At 41.9% G+C, this 16,604-nt stretch overlaps 1 protein-coding gene across 1 annotated transcript; it reads left to right on the top strand.

The window, feature by feature from the left end:
- The first annotated feature begins 781 nt into the window (after positions 1–781).
- Positions 782–12,280, top strand: boka (BCL2 family apoptosis regulator BOK a). The gene is made up of 5 exons (XM_030082900.1): positions 782–935; positions 1,089–1,395; positions 2,511–2,639; positions 6,419–6,582; positions 10,723–12,280. The coding sequence occupies exons 2-5, from the start codon at positions 1,179–1,181 to the stop codon at positions 10,846–10,848; spliced, it is 636 nt and encodes a 211-aa protein (XP_029938760.1). The 5' UTR covers positions 782–935; positions 1,089–1,178; the 3' UTR covers positions 10,849–12,280.
- Positions 12,281–16,604: the final 4,324 nt, after the last annotated feature.

A 16,604-nucleotide genomic window follows, 5' to 3' on the forward strand; every position in this document is an offset into this window, starting at 1 on the left:
ACATGTCAGATGGAATAGAGTTCAAGAAGTGAAAGAAAAGGTTGAAGCTCTATGGGAGAGGGCTCTCTCCCACACTTTGATAACTTCTCAAACAAGTTTAGGGTTAGGTCAGGGATGCTTTAGCTTTTTTTTTGACTTATAAAAATATACTATAGAGCCGAGATGTCTTATGTAGAGTTCAAGGGATAAAACTGGCCCCAAAGAAATTCACATCTGGCTCAAAGGCTTTAGAAATTAATGACATTCTAAACCAGTGGTGGACTTTTTACAGCCAGACTTGAGCTTGGACGTTCACAGGTTACAGATGTTTCCCTGAGAGGATCAATAAAATATGGTTTGTTCTATTGAAACAAGGAATTTCATTCATCTTCAGTTCAGTTCACTCAGATATTATCACACACAGCACCGTGCGACGTACTGGCTGCTGAAAGAGCCAAACGCTCACCTCAGGGAAGATACTGAAAGGCTTTTGTGGCCCAGTCTTGGTGATCAGTGTTTGATAAACGCCAGGGAGCAAATGAAATGGTTCATGAAACACAATTAGCCAAAGATATTCAGAAGAATATCAGGAAGATGTGGGCTCACGGACGCAGCAGTCATGGTTGAGTAATTGAGTAAGTAAAATGAACACGGTGTATGGCAGGAAAATAGTAACAAAATAATACACTGTATGTGTGTGTTGGTTTTATGTTGGGGCCGGGGGGTGGGGCGGGACTTGTGCCGCTGCTGCTGGCTTTTCTCCGCCCCTGGACTCCACAATAAGTGTCCTTAGAAGGAGCGCCTCTCCGACTGCGCTCCGGAGCGCATTTTTACGCAGAGCGGCAGTAAATCTTTCCTCCACCAAAAATCAGCGATCACACACACTTGTCAGCCCAGTGACAAGACACAATGCGGCAGGATGACAGTGTGGCTGAGGCATCACCATAGCATCTGAGGTAAAACAGACTAACTTTAAAGCAGACTCTCACAAAACTCGTCAAACTTTCCTTTTGCGCGCTCGCGCCTCCTGTTCCGTAGTGCGTCCGCGTAAGCTTTACCCAGGGAGTTTAAAAGATGCCTACAATCTAATCCGGGTGTTTGTTCCCCAGGGTAATCTCCAGAAGTGTTCCCATCGCCCTGAGATAGACAGAGGGGCAGGTCGGTGAGGGTGGGGGAGCCGAGCGGCGGATGACAGGGGCATGGAGATGTTGCGGCGCTCGTCTGTGTTTGCAGCCGAAGTGTTTGACCGCTCGCCCACCGACAAGGAGCTGGTGTCCCAGGCCAAGGCGCTGTGCCGGGACTACATACACTCCAGGCTGAACCGCGCCGGCATGGCCGGATACCCCAAGCCCGAGCACGGACTGGCCGCGTCAGGTGGAACGCTGGGAGACGTCTCATCCGTGCTCCTGTGGTTGGGTGAGTGTGTGTTCGTGTGTGTGTGTGTGTGTGTGTGTGTGTGTGTGTGTGTGTGTGTGTGTGTGCGCGTGTGTGTGTTTGTGTGCCAGGATCACACCCAAGTCCTTTCTGTTTAAATGAAGTCGCATATAAACTGAAGATTAATTAACAGAGCCAATTAATCCCCATGCAGGAATAAACGGGACAGGAATAGAGCCGCTGAATACAAATAGTTCCATAGGCATTCGGAAGAAGATGGGCAACTCGAAGTATTGCAAGAGCTTTTTTGATATATAAATATTCCTCCTAATTGTAAATCCTTCAAGATAATGAAAATATGTAGCCCACTAATTCATCAGCAGTTGTGCCAAGCTCAGTTAAGAAAATGTATGTGGACTTACATTACATTTCAGGTCAGGTCGAGTTTGAGAGTTCAGATCTGGTCTTGTTAGAAGTGAAGGTTCCTGGCATGTTGCCATGTAGGAGCTAATTATCCAGAAATGTGTCAGAGTCAGTAAGTCATGTAATCATGATTTCTGTGGAAGCACCGTGCAGTGACTGGAATCCAGTAAAAAAAAGAATGAAAGAAAGAAAGAAAGGTAACTCCTGACTGTTTGCTTCATGGAAGGTTTGTATCACAGAGCGAAGTGACGTCTGCTGTTGCCATCCTGATGTAACGCGGTCTGCTGGGAATCTAGTACGATGACCTCTGACCTCTGGCACTCAAAATGCTCGCGGACATACTGTATATAGCAGTGTAAATGCCAATTATTTATTACTTTACTACATTATAGTGTCGATGTGGTCAAGAGTTGTGTTTGGCTGTTATTTTTAATTGCGATTTGTTCCGTAAAGTAAAATAGAATTCTAAAGATACATGATTTATTACAGAAAAGAAAAAGATTTATGTTCATCACAACATCTCTCAGCCAGCCACAGTCAGTGTGTGGCTTTGTTTTAAAAATATGGGGAAAAAAACTGTTTACAAACAGTTGCTCAAAGTATTCAAAACCTCTGAATATGGATAATGTGGTTCTAGACGTGTCAGTCTCTTTTAATTATTTTCTATTAGCAGGATTTTAAACGCTCCGCTGGTCTGCTGTCGTTCTGAGTTTAGCTTGTCTTCTCTTGCTCAGGCGATGAGTTGGAGTACCTTCGTCCCAATGTGTATCGTAACGTCGCACGTCAGCTGAACATAACCGTGGCATCGGAAAGCGTGGTGTCGGACGCTTTCCTGGCCGTGGCCGCAGATATCTTCTCCACAGGTACGTCAGGCCCTTTCCTATAAGGTCACACCTGCACACAGATGGACTCTGAAAGCATAGAAGATGTCCGTCCATTAAGGGAAGTCCACACAGCATTGGGAAGTAAGATCTGGGAGCTTTTATTAAATGAAATAACAATATTCAGAGTTTGGAGAACAAGCTGTACTTCTCTTTGCTTGCGCATCGAATCGGCAAAGTGATTCACAACTTCTCCCTTTTAAAGTCTGTTTCCGTGTAAACATGTCTTATGAAGCCAGACTGCAGGAGTCTCCCCGAGTGAAAAACATTTTGGTGCTGTCATTATCCTCGGACAGGAAAGGAACTGCAGGGCAAACATTCAGCCCATATTAGGTGAATATGTTGCCAGAGAGTGGGTGATTGTTTCAGACAGTTTGGACCCCACCCAAGCAGCTCAGCCATGAGTTTCTGCTGGATTACCCCTCGGGGAATGTAACAAGGTAATTGACTGCAAAGAGATATCAACAAACTGGAGGAAATCAGGTTCGTCCAGTCCTGTGTGATACGCTTCATTATGAAAATAAACAAATAAATAGATACAAATCATTATAATAATATGTGGTCTATTGGTCTAGTAGTTGTAAACCCCGATGCTGTGAAGTGGATTTTTTTTAGAAAGACAAACAGTCCTCTCAAGGCTCATGTCTTTCATTCAAATGTATTACTGTCAGTGAATTGTGTGTAAAGACGCGCTACAGCTGACAGTGGAGCCGTCAGTGGGAGAAGAGGAAGTCCTGAACAGCTTGAGATTATGACCACAGACTTTCTGATGAGCTGCTGCTCACACTGCACAGATAAACTAGATGTAACACCATAGAAAAAGACAAGCTGAGTTCATTTTCTGAAGGAATAAATGAAATTTAGCTTTTTAGTTTCAAGTTTTACCAATGTGACTCAGTTTTTTTTTCTTTTGTTGTCACTTTGAATGAGGTACTTTTGTAAACAAAGCTCTGACAATCCTCTTGTAAATATCCTGGTATGACTCCCTTTAACTGTTTTTACTTAAAGACCCTAGAACCAAATTAAAAGTTTAAAATGAAAGAGATTAGATCTGCAGTGCAGAGATAAGACCTACGGTTCTGCCGAGCTGCTTCTAGAACATGCTTGGTTGTTGACAAGATCTCATAAAGCTCAGGATCGCGTGGACAGACTGGGTTGAAGAGGTTTATGAGCAGCTGGAGTTAGATTAGCCCAGAGGCCTGCAGCCTGCCGCTCCACATGTGGCTCTTCAGCCCATCTGTAGTGGCTCCATCACATTTTCAGAAAATTATTTGTGAAATAAAGATGCAAGCGGCGTTGTTTGGGGTCTCGCTATTTGCAGGACCGCCACCGAGACTGTCAGTCATCAGCATGTGAACACCGCCGCCTGTTAGTGTTTCTGGGTGGCGCTACAGAGGGAGCACCTTTTGGCACTCAAGGGGTTAGTGTTTACTGTTTCTTTGGTTTGATTCTGCCAGTCATGATGCGTGTGCCAATTTTGGTGTGTTTTTGTTGGTTAAATTTGGATCAGTGTATGCTCAAGGAGAATAATAAGAAGGAAACACTAGAAATGCAGTAGTGTCCATGCCTGAAGGGACGGCCGCTGCAGGGGCTCGCTCCCTAATAAGCAGTTTGGTTGCATTTTTATTATTTTATTTGTTTGCCACACTGACTTTCAGAAGTGGTCTGATCAGGCTAAAATCAGCTTTAAAAAGTAAGTAAGTTAACATAAAGTTGTTATAATTGTGTACGGACATTTTTTCAGAAAAATAAAAAAAGGGAAAATAGGTCAAGGAAAAGAAAAGAAAGGGAGAAAAAACAAGATTGGGAAAAACTGAGATAAAAGAAATAAATAATGAAAGGGACAAGAGGGAAAACACTTGCATGTATAGATAAACTTTGTCTCCCTGAAGCTCTTATCTTTCAGAAACCATTGATCCCTGGACCATCGCTCCTTCTAGTTCATTTGTACTTTGTCTTTTTAAATATTGATTGAAAATAACTGAATCAGTGGCTCAAAAAATATTGATTTCTGAAATATTTTTGTGTGACTTTAACAAAAAAATGTCACTATTAAAAAAGTGTAATAAAATTTCAAACAGAGAAACCTTTAATAAGATACCAGGTTATTTGGAAATCATTGAATGTTGGTCTTTGATTAATTTATTTCTCTTCCTGAACTCTATTCCATATGATATGTTCAGAAAAAGCCATGGCAAACTCATAATATTTTATTATGTTTTTCATTTGTCAAACTACGATACAACTTTTAAAAATAAAAAAGAACAAATAAGAACTTGATGGCAACTCCCTTGACCAATCGCACTTGAAGCAATTGAAGCATTTACTAATGGTTTCTTTCTTTCTTATGTCTGTATTCTTGCTTGTGTTGTACGTCGCTTTGGACAAAAGCGTCTGCTAAATGAAATTGTAGAATTGTAGAAGAACATGTGGTATGTTGACACATTGAGGAAACCCTGGTGTCATTAGTATTATTCCAGTAGTGTCACATTCAGAAACATTGAACATGTTTCCTGGTAAAACCATTTCCTGTCTGAATCCCTCCTGAGATGTTGAACTGCATCAGCTTGATCCTCTGGTCCAAGAGGCTGATGATCACTGGAAATAAGCTCCATCATTCTGAACCACAATAAAGTAGCTGCTGTGGCAGAGGGGACTTTTTTTGAAGCCACTTTCTGTAGAAAGGACATTTTACACTTTATTTGTTCTTCTAGTGTCTGTGGACAGGTTTTATTGTCTTTCAATTATTTACATGCAGTAGTCTTTTGGAGATACTTCAGATTGTAGTACAGCCATAAATCCAGTGCTCCTAAATCTGAAACAGTTTTGTAGTTGTCCCAATTCCTGGACTAATTCAGACTTTATGTTTTGTCTTGTTCTGCCTTCATCAGGACGGTTCAGGCTCCAGGGCTTTCTAGACTGTAAACCAATTTTCTCAGCTCTGTGACTCATTTGTGTTTGTTATTTAATGTGAAGAAATGGAACCTAAAAGCTGAGTTTGAAAGGTTAAAGTACTTCCTGCTTTTTTGACTAATTCACCAAATGAAAACTGCAGATGATAGATTCCCAGACATTAACAAACAAGCTGTCTTTGCGGGGCTCTAGGAACCTGGAGACCGTTACAGGAGACAGATGGATCTGAGGCTCAGTTTGTCCGAGTTCACGTCTAAACACCGCAGAAACAGTTTGAAGATTTTACTGTAAATGGCGTCACAGCGAAAAGTCTTCACTCTACTTAGGAAAACGATGAGCTGCCTGATGGATAACCCCCGGAGCCGTACCGACTTGTGTTTGAGTTTCTTCTTGGAGGGACAGGCCGGCTGTCTTCAAACAGAACTGCTCAAACAGCTTCATGCCGTTCTACATACAGGCATGTCCTCTCATACCACGTTCACAGATCCCTGACACCGTTCATGCTACTCTAAGACATTAATATTAAACTCATTGGAGTTAAGGGGTCTTCAGGTTTTTTATATGTGCGCCGTGCTTTGAGGTGTGTTTTTAGTCTCCCAGAGAAACCCAGGCGTCCATTATTCCCTCTTTATCCATCGTCTTGACATGCAGACCTGCTCATCTGGAGCACGGATTCAAAGCACTTAGCGTTTGTATTTGATTGCTAAACATCACTTGCTCTCCTTGGTTTTTTCTTTGGTGGTTCACAGGCATCCCGGGTCCCAGATTTGGCCCTCTAAACAAGCAGGTTTGCATATTTGATAGCCTTGCTGCCCTGGGAGCTAAACCACCTGTGTGTCTCTCTTCAGGTGTGACGTGGGGAAAGGTGGTGTCGCTGTACGCTGTGGCAGGAGCCCTGGCGGTGGACTGCGTGCGTCATGGCCATCCAGCTATGGTTCACACCATTGTCGACTGCATGGGGGAGTTCGTCCGCAAGAGTCTGGCTTCCTGGTTAAAAAGGAGAGGAGGCTGGGTAAGAGGAAGCCTTTTCTTGTTGTTTGTGGGACAGCATTGTGTTTGAACCGTGCTGACCCTGGCATGGCAGTGAAGACAAAGTGACATCTGATGTGTAAAGAGAGGATTACGGCTCGCCCTCCATATCAGGCCGCACGCCGCCTTCTGTAAACCGGTGCGGAAAAAAAGAAATCCTTTGCTTGTGAATTCATACAGTTTTGTGTTTGTGCAGAAAAGAGTTGTGGCTGCATTTAAAGTAGTCTGTGAAAGTCTGCACTCTGCGCTCCCACACTGATGCGTGTGTGCACAAACACCTTGCTATAGGCGAAAAAAACGGGGTCAACATGCAAATGAAGGACTTGTCTTCACACGTTTCGGCAGCGTCACGCCATCAGCACGCTACCTCTCACACAGCTCGGATTTGTTGCATAAATTTGAGACTGGATCTTCAATCTGAGCTTCCAGTGACTGTTTCAGGCTGCAGGGCTCCGTGACGACATCTGGGTAAGAATCACTTAGATCTTCTAACGGTTATGGTCAAAGTTTCCTCCATATTTCCTTTCATCTACACGAGAACATTTTTCTACTTAGAAGCGTCTCATAAGCAGTCCAACAAAAAAAAGTGCTCTTTGATTCCATCAGCCACCAAAATCTCACCGCTGCCAGACTTTCTTGAGAGTCAAACATGTCTGAAATCACAATAATGACAGTGTATCAATAAATACTGTTATCCTGAGTGGTGTTGCACAAAACTGGGCTTGTTTTTATGGGGAAAGACAATCAGAGATTCTTGCGATCATGAATCATGAAGATTGTTATCAGTTGTCTTTGTTCAGGCAGACTCTCTGCTTCGGGCCTGCTGGGGAATTCATGGAAAAGTGGCGAAGGCATTGATGACAAGTATGTTTAAACTACAGTTCAAGACGACTACAGCTAAGATAACCACTGGGGAGAGGCATAAGAGGGTGGAGGGAGAGTTTGCTCTTTGTTAAAGCCATCTGAGTCTACATGAAAGCAATCTGTATGGCCTGCTTGCTGGATTGAGAGCTAAAGAGAGAGTCTTTGACTTGTGCCGTTCTTGGTTTCTGGGAAAAACAGGGCCTGAGAGCTGGTCTTCCCTTGATGGAGGCTGAACGTTGAACGTGGTTCAGGTTGAGGAACTGAGGCCTGGCTAAGGTTTGGGCCTTCTGGAGAAGTGCCTCATCATCATCATGATTATTGTTATTGTTATCATTATTATTATTATTCCGTCAGTGTGGATCTCAGACGTGTTTCCTGCTGTCTACATGTTGGGAGTTAATCTGTGTTTCATTGCTGTTTAATTCCTTTTTCATAATTTCTGTTAACTGGTTTATTTTCAAGGTGCTAAAAGATAAGACATCTATTTCCTCCTTCATCAACAATATGATACAATATGTATGTCATATTTTGTGTCATTCCTGTTGGCAAATACCAACAAACTTACTTATTAAGCTTATTAAATAGACAAAGGTACATATATTTTTATCTTAATTATGTTAACATGGAACCTCAAACAAATGCATTTTTGTAATTACATTATTGTGACACTTAACGCTGCTCATGGCTCCTCCCACTGAAACAGACAACCGGTCAGGTAACTGTGTCTGTCGGCGGATCAAAGAGTGGCCGATCTCACATTTTGTTCCCCAACACTGCTCACCGGGACGCTGCATGTTTGAAATGTTTTCTGACACACCGGTTTCTGCTGCTGCAGATGTTTGAAGATGAGTCGCTCACTACGATCGGATGTGTCGGACAGCTTCAGGCTTCACTGTGTTCTTCCCGACTGACACAGTCCTCATTTGACCCTTCTGGCTGCCAGGGCTTTTCTGTGGAGAGTTTCTGTATTCCCCTTGAGCCTGCATGCTACTCTGACTTCCTAACACATTCCAAAGACATGCTGGTTCAGTTAACTGGTGTTAATATATTGACCCAAGGTGTGGATGCAGTGTGTGTGAGATTGGTGAGCCTGTCTGTTTGCCCAGTAATGGACTGGCAGCTTCCACCCTGCAGGGTGTATCCTGGCTCTCACCCAATGTCTGCTGCTATGTGCTCCTGCTGCTCCTGCTCCTCTTTAACCCCAATTACAATGAACTCTGTATAGAACAGACGCTGGCAAGTTGAGGCCTGAGACTTTAGGGGATTAAAAAAAATTATATATATATATATATATATATATATATATATATATATATATATATATATATATATATATATATATAATATATATATATATAATATATATATATATATATATATGTGTGTGTGTGTGTGTGTATGGCTGGGATATTACATCTATACAAACTGTGGTAGTACGACTGTGATATGGACAGAGCATCATCTAAGGAAGAAGATAGTGAAGGTTTAGTCTGTGTCATTTTAAAGCACTTTATAAGTTACTGCTCGCAGCCTGTCACTGTGATATGACAGTGGACTCCTGAAGTCTCTGCTTATCGCGGTTCAGCTGCTCTGGTGGAGAGCGAAAACTTCACGAGGTGTTATCACACGGCCTTCTTTACTCCCGTCATGAACTCCGCGACCTGTCGATGGCATCCACCACCCACCTGTGGTAACAATGGAAAGCTCTGGATGACATTCAGCAACTCCCAGTATGGCAAAAAAATGATGGGAACGGCGTAGAGTGTTGATGAACAGAGTCTGACGAAAAAAGGGTGCATTATTATTAACCTTCTTCAAGTTACAAAGCTGCTGCTGCTGTGGTATGTTCCCTTGAAGTTAGAGGTTTGTGATGTTAGCAGCTGGGAATGGAATCAATTTCCAGTCATCCCAGTTTACAAAAATAAGCAGTCGGATAACAGAACAGTGAATGAGCCTCTGCTGAATCCTGGCCATGGCGAAAGCTTGTCTGCTGGAGTCCTGCAGAAACAATAAGGTGAAACTCCGGTCCTAGCTGGAAAAAAGACTGACTACGTGCCTCCGTCTGTGTGCTGCTCTGCTGGAAACAGCACAGCGAGTGAACTAATGCGGCGTCCATGTCCTCAGATACACAGCACCCGAGCTGGTTTTGTTTTGAAGGCAAATGGAGTGTGACAGAAATTAGGAGCGATGCATTGTATGACTGACCTCACAAGCACAAATGAAGGACCACTGTTGCATAGCTGCAGGCCAAGCCGAGGCATACTGTATCTGCTCTGAGAGATGAAATATCGCCGTCTGGGAAAACTAAAGAACATTCTGTGATTGGAAGAAGCAGGGGGAGATGAACGGTTTCCAATGTCAGGACTGACACTAAACTGTCCTGTCTGTGGTATTTCATTGTCCATGAAAGTGGTTATATAAGTGGAGTGCTAAGCAGAGTAGAGTAAGCATCGCTGAGAATCCAGAGTGGGCTCTGGCTTTGGAGTGACATTCTTGTGGGCTAGTTGCGTGTCTTATGTCTGCAGACTCATACAAGTAGAGAATCAAGAACACATGTTGAATTTACCAGCAGAGTCATTTGATTTCACAATGCAACTGAGTGGCTTTTGTCTTCAAATCAGTTCAGAAAACACAAGTCCGTCATCAGAAATACCACTGGAACAGCCGTTCATCCATCAGACACCAACCCACTGCAAACGTTCTGTTGTTTCTGTGAAGAGGAAGCAGGATCCTGAATGAGCTCATAGATACCGCAGTTCAAACGGTTGCCAATGAGCCGTCCTCCGTAGACCCAGATTATCCACCGTGCTGTCCATCCACTGACGGGATGGACAGTGCAGTCTGTATATAAGCTCTGTCTTTCATTTTCTGGTTTACACTGTTTTCACATGTTGCTTCCTGGCAGCAAGCAGAAGCTCAAGTATCCCATGAGCATTTCAGACAAGTTGCTGTAATTTTCATTCTAACTTGAAGGGTCAGTGACTCCCAAACCTTAGAAGTTCAAGAACCCAAAACTAAACATTGCACAAATAAAAAAATAAGTGCTTATTGCAGCTAAAAAGTCTCTTCTCTGTTTCAGACAGCTTTAGTGTTGACATAAAGTTATACCAGATATTTGCACACATTTAACTAACTGAAAGCTCAAGACCTTCGGGACATTTTCCAGTTGGACAGTGCGTAAGTTTTCCATTAAATCACAGGTGACTCCATGTTTTCCAGCTGGTTTTGAGAAAGGTTTTCTCTTGTGTGCCCATCGCAGGTGGATGTCACTAAGTGTGTGGTGAACACCGACCCCAGCTTCCGCTCTCACTGGCTGGTGTCTGCCGTCTGCACTTTCGGACACTACCTGAAGGCCATCGTGCTGTACCTCCTCAGGGAGAAGTGAAAGTGGAACTTACACATTGAATTGTGAGCGGACTGAGCAGCCACTGACACAACCAGCACCGCCACCACCACCACCACCACCACCTCCACCACCTCCACCAAAGCATCAACTGCTCTGGATCATGTTTACACTCGTTTGCACTGAGCCTTCACTGACCTTTGTATTTCACAGAAAATGACCTCTCCTCGCTTCTCCTGGCTTATATTTATTAGTCACGGTTATATTGTGGCACACTGTTTATGTGAATGTATAAAATCACCCTTTGAAGATTTTTGTTTTTCCTGTTTCACTTTTTTTTCTTTTTTACATAAGTGGTGCCTTTTTTTGTAGTGATATGGCTCCATCTCCTGGGAACTCATTGAAATCACTTTTTACTTACAGGAGTGTTCCTGAATCAGGCATGTATACACGTAAATCAACAAAGCAGTAAAAACTCTAATAAACAAACATTTTAAAGAAATTGAAAAAGAATAATGCATGCTTGTTTCCAACTGAGGGACTGTTAAAATAGTTTAAAACAATTCTGAAATATTCTAGGCACTCATGTGCTTTCATTTTTGCTGTAGAAAGCACAATTTAATTTTGAAAAGAGTCGCAGGCTCTATGGGAAGCTCTTCCATCACTCAGTAAATCACAGTTGCAGCAGTCTGTGCCATTGTTCAAAATCAGTTGTTTATCACAGGAATCATGATTGATTAGCCTGACTTTAGCATCCTTTTTTTGGGTTGTAGTTGGAAAACCTTTTCAAAAATTCTAGAACCAGTGCTCTTGCTCTTGCATGTCTAAAAATGAGGAAACCTTTCAGTCAGTATGGGGGGTACATTGTGAGACTGTAGCCGTCCTGACGTGCAAATTGGTCGTCCGACAAAATACAACAAACATGCAAGTATAGTTACTTATTGTGGGGTTTTAATCTGAGTGGAGAAGCACATGGAATCTTTAACCTCGCTATATCGAGTTTAATGCTGCAGTGAAATGAGTGGGAATCAACCTGCAGAGCAACAAACAGAGACATGGCAGACACAATAAACTAAAGAGAAACTATCTCTCAAGCAACGCTCTTCTCTTCTGGCAGTGATTCTCAAGCATTATACTCAGTCTATTTCTCACCTTCCTTTTAATGAAAAAATAGCTATTCAATCAACAAGGACAATACTTTCAATACAGTCCCTTTCTTTGTGCGTCCTACATTTTCTCAGGCTCTCCCCTCTTCCTCTTTGGGGCTGTTTTTTTACTTTACGGGGGTGGCAGTGTTGCAATTGGCAGCCTCTTTTGTCTGACACTGACTTGCTGCACTTTGATAACATTTCAGTTTATGAGTAGAATTTATTCTGTGAATAATTCATCTTTTATATGGCACACAGCATGAGGCGACCTGCAAGAGAAATACCTTTGTGAGTCACCTTCAACTATAAATACAAATAAATCTTTCAACAGCCTGTCACGCCTGTTGGTGTCTTTTCTGTGTGGACAGAGCTCGGTCAACTGCCAACTTCCAGGAATTAAATCTTGTGTAAACACCATTTATTTGCATTATTTTCTCCAGGGTTTCACCTGCCACTGCTTTTGTTGCATTAGGTGTTTTTCAAGTGGAGAGAAGCATTGTAGTACTACATTCTGAGATTATGTTACGGTCCATATTTAGAGCACTTCCTAGACGAGAAAGGTGTCATTTTCATGAAAAAGGCACATTTTTGCTGGAGGCAACACTTGAAAATCGCTTGAATTCCTGATATACCTTATCAGTCTCAGGAAGGAGTCAAGTTGGATACTTGATGGTTTCCTTTGTGGGAATGATTGACACACATTATTTATAGTTGATATTAAATACGTATATTAGACGCAGTGGGAAGCAGATTTTGCTCCACAGTGGTAAACTGTCTGCAGCTTCTCTGACCTGTCAACCTGTTGTTTCTCTTCAGCTGTTTTTCAGACATGTTTAGCAGAAAGGTATATTGGTACTAAACTCACTATTTAACAGCCTGATTTATCCTTTGAATAAATGGAAAGTACGTCTAGTCTACAGTCTTTGCTGTCCATTATTGTGAAGATGGCTCTTTATAGGACAAAGTGGTCTGAAATGACAGGTACATGAGTAAACTGGACGTTCAGTCAAGGTTTTCCAGACGAGTGTGTAAACATTGAAGGCATTTTGTTGCCACCTAGTGGTTTAACAGAATCTGTACAAGCTTTGAAATAAAGCTTGAACTGATGTAAGATCATTCCACACAGAGACATACGTTTACAGCCTTTTCTGTCTGAAGTCATCTTACTGGTGGAAAATGGTAATAATGACGGTTTCAACTTCATGTGAGATTCCTACGAGGCAGTTTGTGAGTTATAGTCACATGTATTTATCGACACTTCACCACTTACAACTCAGAAATCCAGAAATGGTTGAGTCAATATGTGCCCAGGCACAAATGTGTAAAAGCCCACAGTTCAGGGGTGTCAAGCATCTTTATCTCAGGGGCCGCGTACAACCCAAGTTCATCTTAATTGGGCCAAACTGATAAATGAGTGCCATCATATCCTTTAAAGTTTAAAGAAAAAACTTTTATCACATTGGCGAATGTGTGATGTTTTTTTTGTGAAAGACTGAATTTTTTTTTTTTGTCTTTCCAAAATGAACAGTTGTCTTGATTTTCTTTTTAAGTATGTTCCATCTTGGAAATAAATCTTTTTTCACAGCAGAAGAAAGTATTTTAAAACACCAAGTGTCTGAAAACATGAAACACCCTCAAGTCCCTCCCCCAGGCTTCAGGGAAAACCACATCTTTTATAAAACAGGCAGGATCTCTCAGTTCTTGGTGTTTCTCAGGCAGAAATCTCCTGAAAGAAATGAAATAGTGCATTAAATTGAAGATCCTTCAGAAAAATAACAAAACTCCATGTTGTTGACTACATGATTTAGTTTTCATTCTGAAATAGTTGATATGAATATTTTTTTAAATATCTTAAAGAACTTTGCTGCCCTCAAGTGGCGAAGCCAGGTAAAGCCATGAGTGCAGTTTACAGATCCACAGTGCACCATGGTTAAATCAAAAGATGAAGATCACACAGGAACTAATACAAGTCAAGACATGTGTTTGTTTTTTTAAAGACTAAAAAAAAATCAAACTTCTTGAAAAGATTACAACTAAATGCAAGAAAAAGTTTGAATGAAGACTGAGTAAGTAAACTTCATTTGACTGTATGGCATAAATCATTGGAAAATGAGTAAATATCTGGCAATATTCTGACAAGAGTACAATTATGATAAGATTGGTACAATATTTAAATTCTGAAAAAAACAATGCAGTGATAACTAAATTATCCACATGTTCACAACAGCACAACAACAATTATAATGATCATAACCAATGTTACAATTGCAAAAAAAATCTTTTCAGTTTAAAACAGGAAGGTTATTTTACAAGAGATGATTACATGGTGGCAAAACAAAAAGAGCTGATAAAGAGAGAAGTCTCTCAAAAGTAAAGATGTGGAAAAGACTTATGCATCCACAGTAAACTGAGTCTGTAGGGAAAATTAAGGAAACTATTTGGAGGAACATTGATGTGAAAATGCCCAGTCTGAGGAAAAGGACTGCGTGATAATGGAAGATGAATATATGTGAAAATGAAAACGTGTGTGAAAGCTGAGTAAGGAATGTGACTCTGTGTTCTAGGTCAGTACAGTAACCCTCCGGGCTTGACTGTAGGTTTTTCTCTTATTTTCATTCATCTCAATTGGCAGTTCAATGCCATGCCTCAAAAACATCACAAACATTCCCTCTGATGGCTGTCTCTGCTCCTCCCCTTAGACTCCTCCTCTCAACAACAAAAGAACTACAAAAAAGCTGTCATCATAACAACATAGTTTATCATTGAAAAAAAAGCTCTTTAAAAACTAAAGATTTGTCTATGAAAGCAGTAACATGAACAAAAACCTTCAATGACAAATTCTTTGTTTCAATGACATTTTTTTTCAATGCAAAGTTAATTTTTAATAACAAATCTTTATTTATTTATTTTTTTTCACTGACAACAATATTGTCCCTTTTTTGTCCTCCATAGAAGAGCCACTTCTTCTACACTGCCTCCTGCAGTCTGGAGCCTTCATGGACACAAGTACTCTCAGACCCAATACCCAATACTGGTATGGGTTCATCCCTAGTTTTGCATCAGGAAACGTGCTTGTAATCTATTTAACTGACTACATGGTCAGTCTTTGTCCTCCCTGCAGGGACCCTGAGCAGAGCTGGTCATTCCACTCCGCCGTCCCCTCTCGGTCACCTCGCTGAGTCGGTTCTAAGCTCCGACTCGTTCCCCTGCAGCGCATCCCCCGATGACACATAACGGTGCAGCCCTGCGTGATGGTTTGAACTGGAAGACTTTTATTACAACGTTATACACAATAAACCGCTGCTTATCCACACACCCAAAGGAGCCTTTCCACAGCAGCTGCCAGTTAGCTTCGAGCTAAGCATGATGCCACTGCTTCCCCGGAGCAGGTCGGTACAATCCAGGACATGAATGGAGACCGCATCAGTACCGACACAGAGCTGAACGTCCACCAGAGTGTGACTGACATCGCTTCATTGTCCAGCGTTTCTTTGGTTCGTTATTAAAAAATGGAGAAAACTCTCCACAGTGCTAATACGATGCTAACGCCACTTAGCACTTGACATGCGAAGCAGGGCTGAAAGTTGGATTAAAAACAAAGCCAAACACACTCATCCTATTATTTATATTTAGAAATGTGTCTTTTTTCCTCGGGGATCTTTTCAACAAGTGTAGCACAATGCCCCGGTCACCCGTGGACTGCTCGGCTGGCTTTTGATCAGCATTGTGGAGTAATCAATAAGTAGAAAAGATACAGGACGATTAAATGCTCAAAGGCACATCCTGCAGTCTGGTGGACAGAGACGCATCGGGATCACGATGAAGTCGGAAATCTCCTGAAATGTACCGACTTGAGGCAGAAGAGCAGTCCGACGCCAAACGGGGAATAGCATCCAAAGGCTACAAGCGGCTTGTTCAAAATTCAACTGGGCAAACCAAGCGGCACATTATTAACATTTGATACGTCAAAAAACAGATTTTCCACTGTGTATAATCGAGCAAATCATATCCCTCTACCGAGTCAGTGCTGAAGCATCCTCAGACTGGATCTGCACAAGACAACCAACGCCTTAGGAGCTGGGGAATTAGATAACTGGGTTCTCTCCTTAACAAAAGATGCCCAGACTAGTGATTATGGCTTGATGAGATCATGTTGGTGAACCTCCAACCCTGATTAGGCTGTTTGTGGATCCGATATTATCCTCAGGTCTGTTGTTGATTTCATCTCTGTCTAGCTGCTGATAATGTCTCTCCATTTTTGTGACTGTTTGCAAACCATCCTGAAGGCACAGCGTGTTTATTAACCCGATACATGTAAACTAATTCCAGATAGAGGCAGCTTGGATATTACCGTCCTGTGCTTGTAACGTGAACTCACCATCAGTGTGTTTTTAATGGGACGTCACCCACTCCGGAGCGTCTTGGACATAGATATGTAAACATAGAGACCTTTTTCCTCTGGTGGGAGTTCTGAGTGGCTGCAGTATGGGATGGTTACATGTTTGCTTCCAAGGCAATATTATCAATTCTCGACGCAGTTTTTTTCCATCAAGTAACATTTTTCAAAGACTAAAAAGAGCCCACAATAGACAGTGTAAAATATAAAACGGCTTAGAGAGAATTATGGGGGAAAACAGAAAGCCAAAACTG

Source organism: Salarias fasciatus, chromosome 23, assembly GCF_902148845.1.
Source record: "Salarias fasciatus chromosome 23, fSalaFa1.1, whole genome shotgun sequence".
Lineage (NCBI taxonomy): Eukaryota > Metazoa > Chordata > Actinopteri > Blenniiformes > Blenniidae > Salarias > Salarias fasciatus.

Bases quoted from the DNA above. Each gene is read 5' to 3' on its own strand.
- boka (XM_030082900.1), top strand. From the start codon at position 1,179: ATGGAGATGTTGCGGCGCTCGTCTGTGTTTGCAGCCGAAGTGTTTGAC. The intron at 1,396-2,510 runs GTGAGTGTGTGT...TCTCTTGCTCAG, and splicing joins ATCCGTGCTCCTGTGGTTGG to GCGATGAGTTGGAGTACCTT. The intron at 6,583-10,722 runs GTAAGAGGAAGC...TGCCCATCGCAG, and splicing joins TAAAAAGGAGAGGAGGCTGG to GTGGATGTCACTAAGTGTGT.